Source organism: Vombatus ursinus, unplaced genomic scaffold (genome assembly GCF_900497805.2).
Source record: "Vombatus ursinus unplaced genomic scaffold, bare-nosed wombat genome assembly UNPS02014820.1, whole genome shotgun sequence".
Taxonomy (NCBI): domain Eukaryota; kingdom Metazoa; phylum Chordata; class Mammalia; order Diprotodontia; family Vombatidae; genus Vombatus; species Vombatus ursinus.
Genome location: NW_020954598.1, coordinates 23582328 through 23597251, shown reverse-complemented (window position 1 = coordinate 23597251; position 14924 = coordinate 23582328). Strand labels below are relative to the sequence as shown.

At 48.2% G+C, this 14924-nt stretch overlaps 1 protein-coding gene across 4 annotated transcripts; it reads right to left on the bottom strand.

Moving 5' to 3' along the window:
• Positions 1 to 610: 610 nt before the first annotated feature.
• Positions 611 to 14668, bottom strand: MON1A (MON1 homolog A, secretory trafficking associated). 4 transcript variants are annotated; one of them, XM_027837255.1, is made up of 7 exons: positions 14361 to 14668; positions 10394 to 10532; positions 9907 to 10147; positions 6822 to 7310; positions 4742 to 5507; positions 1138 to 1285; positions 611 to 861 (listed from the first exon to the last, which is right to left on the bottom strand). In XM_027837255.1, exons 2-7 carry the CDS (start codon positions 10508 to 10510, stop codon positions 721 to 723), a joined length of 1902 nt encoding a protein of 633 aa, XP_027693056.1. In that variant the 5' UTR covers positions 10511 to 10532; positions 14361 to 14668; the 3' UTR covers positions 611 to 720. The 4 variants fall into 4 exon arrangements, with proteins under 4 accessions (XP_027693056.1, XP_027693057.1, XP_027693058.1 ...); XM_027837256.1 differs by having other exon boundaries at positions 14529 to 14668; XM_027837257.1 differs by lacking the exon at positions 9907 to 10147 and having other exon boundaries at positions 612 to 861.
• Between the last annotated feature and the right edge of the window lie 256 nt (positions 14669 to 14924).

Below are 14924 nucleotides of genomic sequence, written 5' to 3'. Positions count from 1 at the left end.
TTTTTACATTTTTAATACAATAAAACTTTATTGTAAAATAATATAAATATTTTTTAAAACGTCAGTATCAGTCTTAGCTCAGGGGCCTTACAACAGCGGGCTGGGACAGGATTTGCCCGGCTAGCTAGTTTGTAGACAGTGGTGTAGGTTGTAAAGGGGTGTGTATCTACACGTATACCACTGTATCTCCCTTGTACACTGTGGGTGTTTAATAAGAGAATAGCTATTTATCGTAGGTAGCACGGGTATATGCCATTGGTGGTGGTAGGCAAGGGCCGGCATGAGCAGGTATGAGCAGTGTGGGCCTGAGGGCTCTCAGCAGGTGTTCATGTATACATGAGGACACAATGCAGTTCAGGGATTAGTGTGTGGGTGTGCTTGCAGGATGGGTGCCGGGCACCTGTGTGTGGGTACGCGTGTACACAGGGGGTATGGAACACAGAAGTGTACAGTGAGGGGAAGACACGGTGGGCTCCCCGATGGGGAGCTGGTACAGGCAGCATTCTTAAGGCAGATCAAACCCATGGCAAGATCCTGTGAGACCCCTGTGGACACTGGGAGCAGACAACGATGGCTTCAGACATCCACTCTTTAATGCAAACACAAAATCCAGGGATGGCCCCCCCCAAGCCCTCCCAGCCTCCCTCTGCACTCCCCACCCGTCTGGCCCCTCTGTGGGAGGTGGGGGTCCCAGCCGTGCCCAGCCGTGCCCAGCGTCCATCAGTACGTCAGAGGAGTGAGAATGAATAGCCGGTCCTCCTCCTTCCGGATCCACCGCATCAGCTTGTGAACAGCACTGATGGCGGACGCCTTGGTACCCAAGGGACTGTAGCACATATACAGCTCAAAGGCTCCTGTCACCTAAGAGAGGGAAGGATGGGTCACAGACCACCATAGGGGAGAGAGGGAAGCTGTTTCTGAATCACTGGGGAAAGGGAATAGAGTCAGCTTCATGAGGAAGCCAGTACCCCCAAGGGCAAACATCACCATCCCCCCTCTGCACCCAATCTCCCCTCTACACACAGCCCAGCGGGCAGGGCTTTCACCCTGGTGCCCCAGTCTCTCAGGACTGATGACCCACACCGAATGGATCCCAGGCAGTGGGAGGGAAGGGCCATCCTGCCCTCTGCCCCTTACCAAGGCCAGAAGGTTCTCATTGGGTCCTGTGTAGTAGATGGTTTTGAGGGGGTGGGAGGCATTGTGGGCGCGGCTGTGCAGGTACTGATAAAGGCCCAACAGTCTCTCCTGTTCCTCCTCACTTGCATATGGACCCTCGATCTCTGGGCTAGGGAGGAAACAGACAGGAAGGGAAAAGTGAGACTCGCAGGATCATGGATCTGGAGCTAGGCGAGACCAGATCATCCTGTCCGGCCCCCTCGTTTTACAGATGTGGAAACTGAGGCACAGAGGGTTTACGTGACTTGCCCAAGGCTACACAAGGCAAAGCGTTTGTGTGTTTGAGTGTGTGAGTGCGTGACTGTGTGTATAAGAAAGGTATTCTGAAAAACATACCATTATTTGAAGTCAAAAGACCTGAATTCAAACTCTCCCCTTGATACTGACTCACTGTAGGACCTTGGTCAAATCTCTCCCTCTCTGAGGCTCAGTTTCCTCATCTCTAAAATGGGAATAATCATCCTTGTACTGCCTTATAGGGTTGTAGGAAAAGCCTTTGTTAACCCTTAAGTTCTGAAGAAAAAGGAGCTACTGTGTGTGTGTGTGTGTGTGTGTGTGTGTGTGTGTTCTGTAGCCTCCATCCAAACATGAGCTCCCCAAGAGAAGAGATTACCACCAGCACCACATCTCTCATGTTTACACAGCACTTTGAGTGTACAAACTGATTTATTTACATGATCTCCTTTGAGCACGACTCCCGCGTCACAGGAGGCCTATGTGAAGGGGAGGCCGTAACTCTGCATTCAGACTGGGTGTTCGAGGGACACTCTGTTCTTTACTGCCTATGTGCCTTTAGGCAAGTCTGAGCCTCAGTTTCCTCATGTCGGAAGGTTTGGTAGGAGCTGATCTCTAAGGTCCCTTCTAGCTATAAGGCTCATAGTCTTCCTCATTTTCACCAAGACTTACCAAGCACCTGCCTGGCTGTGCAGGGTGCTATATAGTAAGACAGATTTACAAAGGGAATTAGAGGGAATTACGCGGAGACTTAACTCAGAGTTTAAAGTCACTTAACCTTTCAGCCTCAATTTCCACATCTGTAAAATGGGGATAGCAATAGCACTTACCCCGCAGGGTTGTAGGGATCAAAGGAGATTATATAAAGAGCTCTGAAAACCTTAAAACACTATATAAATTATATTAATGAGAATAATAACAATAAATATCATACGACCATTCCCCAATCCTCCTTCCTCTTTTCCCTACCTGCTCCCCTACTCATTTAAGATCTTGCTTTTGCTGTCCAGCCCTTTTCTTATTCTTCTCCACTTAAGGGAACGGGGGCGGCAGGTATTCCTGGGTCTCCCGGGGAGAAGGCCCCTCCTCAGACTAAGTTCTGTTAGCATACAACTTGTGGCTTGTGACAGAAAAGTGAGTGTATTTAAACATCTACATGTGTGTGTACTTGTGGGGTTGTGGAGGAGAACGAGGGGACATGGGGAGCCCAGATCATCCCTCCATGGTGGGATATACTCTCCCCTTCAGCAGTAACAGTCACTGGTCATTTCTAGGACACTTTAAAGGTATGGAAAGCTTTTGCCTCCCACCAGTAAGGTGGACAGAACAAGGCCTATTGTTCCCATTTTGCAGACAAGGCAGCTCAGAGAGAAAAAAAATACAATCACATAACTACTAAGTATTGAAGGCAGGATTCAAACCTAGGTGTCTGGACTCCAAAGCCTTCAGGGCCCTGATTTCCTGGAACAGTCCCTCCCACAGTGGGACATGCCAAAAGTGCAGAAAAGTAACATAGGATAGTGGAAATCCCACCACTTTGGAGTCTGGAGACCATGGTTTAAATCCTGGTTCAGATACTTTTTAGTTCTGTGACATTGGATGTATGGCTTAAACAGTCTGGGCCAGGGGTGGGGAACCTGAGGCCTTGAGGCCATATGTGGCCTTCTAGGTCCTTGGGTGTGGCCTTTTGATTGAGTCCAAGTTTTATAGAACAAATCCTTTTATTACGGGGATTTGTTGTGTGAAGTTAGGATTCAGTCAAAGGGCCGCACTTGAGGGCCCAGAGGGCCACATGTGGCCTCAAGGCTGCAGGTTCCCCAATTCTGGTCTGGGCCATTATCCTGTGTAGGCCTATACATTACCATCTGGCCTGCAGTCGTCCCCTAAAGACCACTGGGCCTTGCCATCTTCTTTATGGCTAAACCCTCCCATAAGTATTCTCTCCCCCATGTCTCAATTTTCTGTTTATATTTCCAGTGCTTTATACATTAACAAGCTCAACAAGTATCTTTTCATTCATTCTACAAAATGGGGATAATAATACTTATACAATGTGCCTCTCATGGCTATTTTTTAAAAAGTGTTTTATAATGCTCTAAATCATGATTGATTAGAGAAATGCAAATCAAAATGACTCTGAGGTATTACATCACACCTATCAGACTGGCTAACATGACAAAACAGGAAAATGATAAATGCTGGAGAAGATGTGGGAAAACTGGAACACTAATGCATTGTTGGTGAAGTTGTGAACTGATCCAACCATTCTGGAAAACAATTTGGAACTATGCCCAAAGGGCTATAAAAATGTGCATACCCTTTGACCCAGCAATAGCACTTCTAGGGCTGTATCCCAAAGAGATCATACAAATGAGGAAAGGACCCACAGGTACAAAAATATTTATAGCAGCTCTTTTTGTGATGGCCAAGAATTGGAAATTGAGAGGACACCCATCAATTGGGGAATGGATGAACAAGTTGTGGTACATGAATGTAATAGAATACTATTGTGCTATAAGAAATGATGAGCAGGCAAGGCTTCAGAAAAACCTGGAAAGATTTATATGAACTGATGCTGAGTGAAGCGAGCAGACCCAGAACAACATTGTACATAGTAACAGCCATGTTGTGCGATGACTGACTTTGATAGACTCAGCTCTTCTCAGCAATATAAGGATATAAGACAACTCCAAAAGACTCATGATGGAAAATGCTATCCACATCCAGAGAAAGAACTTTAGAGTCTGAATGCAGATAGAAGCATACTATTTGCTCCCTTTTTTTTTTGTTTTGTTCAGTTTTGTTTCTTCTTTCTTGTGGTTCCTCCCATTGGCTCTAATTCTTCTTTACAACATGACTAATGTGAAAATATGTTTAATATGAATGTATAAGTAGAGCCTATATCAGATTGCATGCCGTCTTGGAGAGGGGGAGAAAATTTAGAATTCAAAATCTTATGGAAGTGAATGTTGAAAATTAAAAATAAATAAATTAATAGAAAGTTTTTAAAAGAGTGTTTTGTAAACCTTAAAGTTACACAGAAATGGGACTTGTCACTATTCTCCCAGGGGGCACATACTCTAGTAACTCTGGGAAGTTCTGTCTTATGACTCAGTCCTGTCTCAGCTTTAGCCTCTAACAGGCCTGAATGCTTTAGTTTTTGGCTTACCTCATCCTGCCTTCCCTTATACCCTTTCCCTCAATCTCAGAGCCCAATGAATACCTTGTCCTGTTGGTAATCCCAAGGCACAAGCACTGGTCTGTGACCAAGTCCGTCCATACTATGCCTTCAATGGTCTGGCAGTATCTGATGGGGAGGGGCACCTCTCACCTGGTGAAAAGCCCTGAGCTCTTGGACTTGTAGATGAAGTGGCGAAGGTCTGGGATGCCCACTTGGGCCACACTGTAGAAGGGGGTGCGTAGTGCTTCCCTCAGCATGTGATGGGCCCCACGCTTTTTCAACCGCTCCTGGAAACGGCGGCGGCAGTCTGAGACCGTGAAGAAGTCCTCTCGGTCAGTGGAGACCAGGAGCAGGCACAGGTCCGTGTCTGGCTCCAGGTAGGAGATGTGCACATGGAAGAAGCCCCCTGAGTTGAATTTGGGGAGGCAGATGGGTGTCCAGGCCTCTCCCTCTCGAAAGGAGGATGAGGAGCTGATGAGGTTAAAGAGAAGGTGGAGGTCGATGGGGTGAAGGAACTGGTCCTTCTTCCGCACCAGAGACACCAGCTGATTCCGGGATAGCAAGATGGAAAAGACGAGGCTCTTGGCCCGGGCCTGCTGCAGGCTGGTGCTCACAGCATCCCGCACGCCAGCTGCCAGGGGCAGGCAGCGGGCAGCCCCCATCAGGAAGCTGGGGTCCCGGGCCATGAGCTGCAGGAGGTTGTCAGTGATGCGCTCAGAACCCGAGAGCAGGCGACGCAGGTCATAATTTTGCTTTTGCTGGAAGATGTGATTGAGTTGGGTCCAGGTGAGCAGACTGAGGATCTGGTAATAGATGTATAACAGCTCCTGAGCTATTTCCTGCTCTGACTGGCGTGTGCGGGCCACAGCCACCAGCACCAGGGGGCTCCGGCGGACAAACACCACCTTATAGCCATCTGGCAGAGGGACAAGGAGGAGAAAAAACAGCCAGATGAGAGGGAGGTCACTCTTCTGCTCAAGGGTCCATTGTAGCCCCCAGATGGAAAAATCCCCTCTTCTCATCTTTGCCTGTTGAATTTCTACCCACCTGTTAAAGCCCAATTCAAAAACCACCTCCTCCAGGAAGTCATTCCTGATCCCCCTCTTGGTCACTGGTCTTTTTGATATGCTTGCCCACTGATATGCTTGCCACGTGCGATTGTTTATGAAAATTAATCTGTTTCTTTCTTACCTTTCTACTGGACTGTGAGCTCCTTGAGGGCAAAGACAACATCTGATTTCATTTTGTATCCACCCAAGCCCTGAGCACAGAACTCAGCATTCAGGTGATATTTAATAAATGTTGGTTGTATTGGTGTAAAAGGCTTCTCAATCTAACCTTCAAGGCTCTCAGAGATCCCTGACTTCCCAGGGGCTAGCCTCTAGCTTCAGTGAGGCTTATCTTCTTCCTACCACGTGCCATGGGGTCACTAGTGCCTGCACTGGTGACTGCCCGGGACTTTCCCCCTACCTTAAATGCCTTCCCACTGCTCTTTGCAGTCCATGGTCCCTCATCTTTTCTAAGAAGCATTCCCTGATTAATCCCCACTGTCCCACCCCCACCCCCTCACCTCACTCCTCAACTCTGTGTCTCTTCATTATTTGCTCAGTTTATTTATGGGTCTCAAAGCATTTGTGTGTACGTGACCTGGGAGCTCCCTGAGGGTAGGATCTATGTCTCTTCCCAAAATGAGGCACCCTGAGGGCAGAGGTTGTCTCCCCCTAAGACCAGCTACTGACTGGGGACCAGGATCATATGTCTCACCTCAGATTAGGGACTTCCTAAGGCTAGGTCCTGTGTTTCCCACTCAGACCGGGGACTCCCTGAAGGCAGGGACCATGTCTACCCTTTAGATAAAGAATGTGTCAGGAGAAGGGGTCATCTCTTTCCTGGCAGACTAGGGAAACCTGTAGAGGGTGGGTTGTGTCTATCCATTAATTTGAGGGATTCCTGAAGACAAGGTTACATATTCCCCGTCAGATGGGGTCCACAAGAACAGCCCCCTTCCCAGACCTGTGAGCACAGGGCTAATCTGATGAATGATATAAACTGAACGTGTCCAGAGGGGAACCAGGGAGAAATGCAAGGAAGAAGCTTCCCATTACAGCCTCCAGGGGGTTGGCCAGGGATCTCCAACGGGACTGCGAGAGGCCACCTCTGCTACTCCCTCTTCCATAGGGCTCTCCCCAAGCCACTGAGAGTCTCATGCCCTTCCCTAGGCAGGCCTTACCTGCATGGATGGAGCGAATGGCATTCTTGTCAGCCTCCAGGAAGGACACCAGAGCCACCATGACCCCCATCGTGCTGGACAGCGCCTCCTCTGAGCCATAACGGGAGTAAACAGGCTTCCCTGCCTCACTTAGCACAAAGATATGCTTCTGGTGCAGCCGCCACGTCTCGGCTGCATCCTCCTCATCCCCGTCCCCGGCCTCTCCCTCCCTCAGGGGTTCTGAGGCCTTCCATTCCCCAGATCCTGAGGACTCGGAAGAGTCCTCAGGCTCTGGTCGCATCTCCTCTTCCAAGTCCCGGGCCACACCCGTCAGCTGAGTGCTCAGCTCACTGAAGTCTTTGCTGATCTGCCGCATGTCCGTTGCTGTGGCCCGAGGCTGGGCACTGGTTCCTTCCTCAGGACTGCCCCCTGTGGCCTCCCCATCCTCAGACTCTGTCAGGTCCTCATAAGAACGGGCATGGACAAACATGGCACCTTCCTGGCCGGCCCCTGCCAACCAAAAAGCCAGACTCTCAGGAGAGGGACATATCCTCATTCAGCCAACTCTTCATTATCTACATTGTGGCTTAACCACAATCACGGGACTGATGCCCTCATCAGACAGTTGCTTCTGTGCAGCTTTTCACCCCCTCATTAATCAGCCTATGCATAGGGAATCTCAGGGGATGATGGCCAAAAAAGAGAACAGGAAAGGAGATATTTTGTGCTTCCCCTGCCAAACAAACCCACAACCAAACCAACATTCAGTCCTATCTATGGTGCTTTCCTAAGCCAGTCAGAAATTCCTTTTGCAGAGGTACCACGATATAGTGGAAAGAGCCCCAAGACCTAGGTTTGAGTTTCAACTCTGCTATTTACTAGCTGTGTGCCCTTGAACACGCCTCAGTTTTCTCAGCTGTAAAATGAGAGGGCTGAACCAAATAATCTCTAAGGGACCCTCCAGCTCTAAGTTTATCATCCCATGACTCTGGGGTATAACTCTGATTACCCACGCTTTGACATCAGCTGTGTAGCTATTCTCCATCAGTGTGGAGACGGAGACACTGAGAGTCTCTGACTGAGAGGTGACTCTGACCAGCACTTCACACATTTCTTCTCAACATTCACTGTTTATTCTCTGTCAGGCCCCTGTCCCCATCCTCAAGGGGTAGGTAGAATTAAGGATGATTTCTGACAGGCCTCAGGGGATGGCAAGGGAGACGGCTGGCCTTAAGACATAGGACTTGGGGCTGAATTTATCTTATCTATGTTTTCTCTGGCAGCTGATGCATTAGTGGGGTCCAGAACTCACTTCCTCATCCTAAAAATATACTGCCACCCCCAGTGCACGTGTGGTGAGACTGTGATACGAGGAAGGATGGAAAAGGACTTCACCTGGTCACAGAATCTCAAATCTAGAAGGGACTTTGGAGGACATCTAGTTTAGTGAATGAGTAAGAATCCCTCCACAATTGCCTCCAAAAGTGGCCATCCAGCTTTTATGTGAAAACCTGAGGGGGTGAGCCGAGGTGCTTACTGCCTCCCAACACGGTGAATTCCTCTTTGAAATAGCTCTCATGGTGAGGAAGTTTTCCACAGACCAAGTCGAATTGGTTTGTCTACAACTTCTACCCATTGCTTCTCAGGGAGGACACAAAAGCAGCTTGTAGGGGCAACTAGGTGGCACTATGCATAGAGCTCCAGCCTTGGAATCAGGAGGAACTAAGTTCAAATCTGGCCTCCGACACATTACACTCACTAGCTGTGTGACCTTGGGCCAGTCACTTAATCCTGATTGCCTCACGGGGCGGGGGGGGGGGGGGGGGGGGGAAGCAGCTTGTAGATGACAGCCCTTCAGATAATCTAAGACAGCTGGCATAGCCTCCCCTGGATCATTTCCTCTAGTCTAGGCTAAGGGTTCCTGCAGGTTCTTCAGCCAAGTCACGTACAATTTCATTTTCAGTTGCCTCGTCATCCTGGAATTCCCTTACTTTGTCAGCATCCTTCCTAAAACTGAACTGATGTGCTCTAACCAAGGCAGAGGATGGGTACACCCTAAAACTTCCCTGTTTTAGACCCTCTGCCTCTAGGTTAATGTTCTATGTTGAGGCAGCAAGGTGGGACTGGGAATAGAACACTGGGTCTGGAGTCAAGAAGACCTTGAGTTCAAATCCGACCCCAGATATTTGCTAACTGAGTGATGGTAGGCAAGTCACTGAACCTCTGTTTGCCTCAGTATCCTCACCTGTAAAATGGGAATAATAAATATCACAACAACAGGGTTGTTTCGAGAGTCAAATGAAATATTTGTAAAGCGCTTGGCATATAGAAGGGCCTATCTAAATGCTAGCTATTATTATTATTATTATTATTATTATTATTATTAATGCTGCTTAAGGCTGCATTCGTTTTTTGGCTATCTTGTCAGCTGCTGACTTATACTGAGCTTGCAGTCCACTAAAACCATCAGATCTTTTTCATGTGAAACTTTGTTTAGCTCTGCCTCCCCTATCCTGTACTTGTGCAGTGAAATTTTTAAAAATTCAGGTGATTTTCCTTATGTCAAGAGAGGAGTGAAGGGCAGCTAGGTGGCGTAGTAGATAAAGCTCCAGCCTTGGAGTCAGGAGGACCTGAGCTCAAATCTGGCCTCAGACACTTGACACTTAATAGCTGTGTGACCCTGGACAAGTCACTTAACCCTGATTGCCTCACACACACAAAAAAAGAGGAATGGCTATTCTCTGTCCCTTTATGAACTCAAGACACCTGCCCCAAACCACTGTGCCTGGTTCTTTTTGCTCTCTCAAAGGAGGAGATGAAGAAGAGGATAGTCTATTCCATTCCATTGTCATGATGCCCCTTCCCCCGCAAAGTCCTGTCTGGGGAAGTCCCCGTCTGCATGCCTGATCAGTCTGTTATCTCAGTGGAGGAGGTAGGGCATGCCTGGGTCCCCTAAGGTCTACAGGAAATCTTCCCCCACAGGAAGAGAAGCCATCCTGCTGCTGGCATTAACCATTTGCATGCCCCAGGGTTGGAACCCTGGGTTTCTTCAGGTCCAAAGTCTGACACAGAATGCCTGCTCCATCTAGGCAAGTCTAGAGGTTACCTGGTGACCCTGAGGCTGCTTCTGTGCTGTGATGATAGCAAAGGAAGAGCTGGGAGAATGAAGCTGATGAGGTCTGCCTCTGAGTCCTTCCTTTCCACTCAGGATGAGAAACATCATAATTCAATGCAAATGGCCATGGACCTTGGGGGCAGAAGACCTGAGTTTGGATCCCAGATCTGTCCCTTACTAGCTGGGGGACGCTGGCCAAATGATTCACATCTTTGAACCTCTGTTTCTTCACCTACAGGGTGGAGATAATCATACTCACATTACCTCCCTCGCTGAGCAGTTATAAAGACCAAAGGAGGGAAAACTTTTTTTTAAAATGTACAATATAAACATTAGCTAATATTATAAAAAGCTATGATTATTTCAAGGCTCTATCCCCTGCACAGAGCTGAAAAGTCATAGGAGGAACTGGTTTGAATTAGGATGTCCCAGGGTGCCGTCGCCATCTGCCTACAGGCCACCCCTGCAACTGCTTTACCTGGTTCTGTTCCCTGGGCCAGTCCTGGAGTTGGGCTCTCTGACCGCTCTGAGCTCTGCCCATCGGAGGGGACCAAGGTACCATTGGTGGTTTCCCAGCTTTTCTTCTTATGTACATCGGCAGCCATATCCCTGTTAACCTGTTCCCAGGAACCAACGAGAGAAAGAACCATCAGAGGACTGTGCTGGGACACAGTTTATTTGGAGCTGTTGAGATGATATTCTGTTGCGTGGTTGAATGAGGCCTGGACTTAAAGTCAGGAGATCTGGGCTCCAGCCTAAGCCCTTCCATCCACCTACTCACTGTATGATCCATCCCTTCTCAGGGTCTCAGTGTCCTCATTGATAAAACGAGGTGACTGGATCTGATCTCCAAGGACTGTCCCATCTCTGACCTTCTATGTTCTAAAGTTCCTCCAAGCTCTGACATTTTATGTTGTAAGGCAAACTCTAGCCCTGAGATTCTATACTCTAAGGTCCCTTCCAGTTCTGACGTTCTATGTGCTATGTTCTAAGGGCCTTCTTAAGCTCTGATAATTTGGGTTCTAAGGACCCTCTTAAACTCTGATAATTTAGGTTCTAAAGGCCTTCTAGCTTTGATATTCTGTGTTCTAACGGCCCTCTCAGCTTACATACATAGATTTTCACCCCCCAAATGTACATCTGTCTACTCCATGCCTCTATTTCCCTCCACTAGAGCAGATAATCTACAGCTAATCATTGATAAAATAAAATACTCGTGCACAATGAGCTTTGTTCAAGAGTTGTTGTTTAGTGGTTTTTCAGCCACATCCAACTCTTTGTGACCGCCTGTGTGTGGTTTTCTTGGCAAAGACACTAGAGTGTTTTGCCTTTTCTAGATTGTTCATTGTTTATTGTTCAAGAAAGGGAGGAATTAATATGAAAAGTCTTATTTGACAATGTAGAGGAAATGATACCCAGTACTAAATCTACTTGTTACTAACCCACTTGTAAAAACCTGATTGCATGAAGGAGCTGCCCATCTCCTTTCTAGAATGCCATAGGCTAGGAGGATACCTGGTGCATCAGGGAGCCTAAGAGCAAATCTTTCCCCCTTACAGGGCTACTGGTGATGACTTGCCTAGAAAATCCTACCAACACAGCCCATCAGATGCTTCCTTCTCTTTCGTTGTTCTTGGAATGTACATCCTCACTCTATCTCTGTTTGTTGAAACTACTGGTCCTTCAAGATCCGCTTCAAACTATTTTCTCTTCATCGAAGGCATGGTGACCATGGGCCTGGAATATTACACAGGCTATCAATCATACTCAACATATTGGGGGTTATCTCCTTAATTCTTTAAAAATATTCATTACATGGAATACTATTGTGCTATAAGAAATGATAAACAGGCTGACTTCAGAAAAACCTGGAAAGACTTGTATGGTCTGATGCTGAGTGAAGTGAGCAGAACCAGAAGAAAGTTGTATACAATAACAGCCATGTTGTGCGATGACTGATACTGATAAACTTAACCCTTCCCAGCAATATAAGGATCTAAGACATCTCCAAAGGCCTCATGATGGAAAATGACATCCACATCCAGAGAAAGATCTATGGAGTTTGAATGCAGATCAAAGCATAATTTTTGCTACTTTTTTCCCTTCTGTTGAGTTTTGTTTCCCCTTTCTGGTGGTTCCTCCAATTGGTTCTAATTCTTATTTACAACATCACTAATGTGAAAATATGTTTAATAGGAATGTATATGTATAGCCTGTATCAGATTTTGCACTGTCTTGGGGAGGGTGGTGGGGAGGGAGGGGGAGAAAAATTTTAAACTCAAAAGCATATGGAAGTGATTGTTGATAAATCAAAATAAATTAATTTTAAAAAATATTTATTACAAGAGATGGCACACTGAGCATGGTAAAAAGCCACCAAATCTTCTTCCCCATCCTATTCTTGCATCGTAAGGAAGGATATAATTGAAAAATAAATGAGATGTAAAATCAAAAGACATATATATAATAAGATAAACTTAAAAAAAAGACCTAGTTCAAATGCTATCTCCTCCAAGAAGCCTTCTCCCTTTGCAATGTACTGCCATCCATCTTGTACTACTTCCAACACACTCTATGATCCAGCCACAGTCATTGATTCTCTGAAGCGGCAGTAGAAAGCAAGCCCGTTGAGGATAGGGACCATTTCCACTGTACATTTATTTGTTGAGTGGAAGTGAATTGTTGACCAAGCTCTCTTCTAAGCAGAGAGGCCAGGAACAGGCTCTTTCCTAGAATAAATACACTTCTACATAGATAAACAGTGTGTGAGAGAGAGAGAGAGAGAGAGAGAGAGAGAGAGAGAGAGAGAGAGAGATCCAGTCCCAGCCACAACAAAGAAATAAATTCCCTAAGGGTAAAGCCCTTCTGAGGGTCAAGGGTTGGAGTTCTCACTAGGCCCAGCCAGATGGCTCAGGGGGTGGGCAGATGGCTTCAAAGCTAATTCTCTTCTGGGAGAGCTCAGTGCTTTCTTGTACCACCCCTTCCCCCCATTTTCTCCTTCCTTCCCCACCCCGCATGCTAATCAATAGGTTACTTGGCTGGTCTCTTCAAAATAGGTTGATTTTTCTCTAGTCGCTTTAGGGAAATGTTTCTAGCCTGGTTAAAATGGTATAGAGACACTCTCTCCCCAGCTCTTCCACACCCCTACACACGTACCCCTTCTGGCTTTGGGGCTCAACTCCAAGACTCCCCAAATCCCTGATTTAGGAGGGACCTTGAATGTCATTTAATCAAACCCATTCTTGAAAGAGAGGGAAGCAGTTTCCTGCCAGGGCACAAAGGAGTATCCTCACAGTTCAGCATGTACCCTTCCCTATGTTCTTTCTACCTCTGGCAACAAAGTTTCCAAAATACATCTTTTTTGGTTAAAAAGGGTGTTACAGTGTAGGAACTCACACAAAAGATAATATGGGGCCTCAGTGCTGGCTTCCCATAAGGCCTTCTCCTATGAAACATCGACTTTCAGAATTAGAAGCAAACCCAGAAGTAATCTAGTCCAGCTACCTCATTCTGTACAAGAGGAAAGTAATCCTTCCTGAGGAATGGGAGAAGAGGCCAATCCCAGACTAACAAGAAAGGTGGCTTGGCTGGGGCGCAGCTGGAGGGTAAATATGTACAAGAAAGGTGGAGCAGGGCAGGGTGGCCTCCAGGGGCTCAGGTGAGGCCTTGGGCTGGGATGCAGGAAATCTGTTACCAGCATGCCTGCTCAGCCCTGCCTCCTCTGGGAGGACAGACCACTCCCTTCATTGACAAAGGGAGCTGGCTTTTCTGAATGGATTCGAGGTCACTCTGGTATTCCTGAGGGAGTCAGCGTAGCCCCTACGGCCCAGGGCTCCCAGGAGCTTCCCCCCTCTTGCCCTGCTCCAGCTTCTCCCCTATTCTTTTAAGGGGGCTGTGGTTGGGAGGAGGGGGAGGGGGAATGCCATGCCTGGCACTGGTGGAAACTGCACTGGATATGAGGTTTTCTTGGCAGAGATACTGGAGTGGTTTGCCCTTTCCTTCTCCACAAAGAAAACAGCATATAGTTTGAATTACCTGGGCTCAGACGTTCACTCTCCTACTTGTTACGTGTGTGACCTTGAGCAAGTCATTTCCTCTTATAAACCTTAATTTCCGCATCTATAAAATGAGGGGGTTGGTCTGGAAATGACCTCTCAAGTCCCTTTCAGTTCCAGATCCTATGATTCTCACCTTTGTGAGAAGCCAGAATGCCCCAGTGCTAAGCCGGGCCAAAGACTGATCTTGGGAGCCTCAGTTTGGGTGAGCTGTTCACCTTGGGGAGGGCCCGGAAGCCCCCACCTGGCAAGGCAGGTGTGCGCCTCATCCCCTCCCCCGCCCAGAAGTGCCCTACAGGCCCATGGAGTCAGTGGAGGGCGAGTCCAGCTGCAGCCCCTGCCCGTCCCTCCTCCCTCCCAGAGCCCACAAACAGGGGCGGGCACACCCACCTGGCTTCTGCTCCAAGAAGGGGGCGGGCAGGTAAAGCACTGCCCTTAGCCAGATTCCCCGGAAGCCGGAGGGGCCCGGACAGGGCCCACCTATTGATCGAGGGATGCCAGGCCCCAGCAGAGCTCACTCCCCCAGCCCCTGACCATGGTGGCTGCCTAACTGCTGACCTCTGGCCACCTCTGGAACTGCCGCAGCTTGGACCATCCTGTTCATCTCCAGCCCAGCCAGGAAAACAGTGCAAAACCACTTCTCCTCCCAAAGGTCAGTTTCCAGCGACTCGGCCCAACCTTCCCTCGGATTGCATTGTGGGAATTGTAGTCCAAGAGCTGCTCGAGGCCCGGCAATCCCCAGCAGCCTCGCTCGGTGCTCAGGGGCGTGGCCTAGGGGAGGAAGGCTCCCACCTGGCTGGCGGCTCTCCTGTCTCAGCCCTCTAAGAGTGGCAAGGCCAGGCTCCTGGAAACAGCCCTTCGTGAGCACCAGAGGCCCGGCTCCCGCTCCAGGCTGTGCCAAGGCCTGGCCCTGTGGCGGTTGGTCAGGGCCCTGTGATTTGGTCTGGCTCTGGA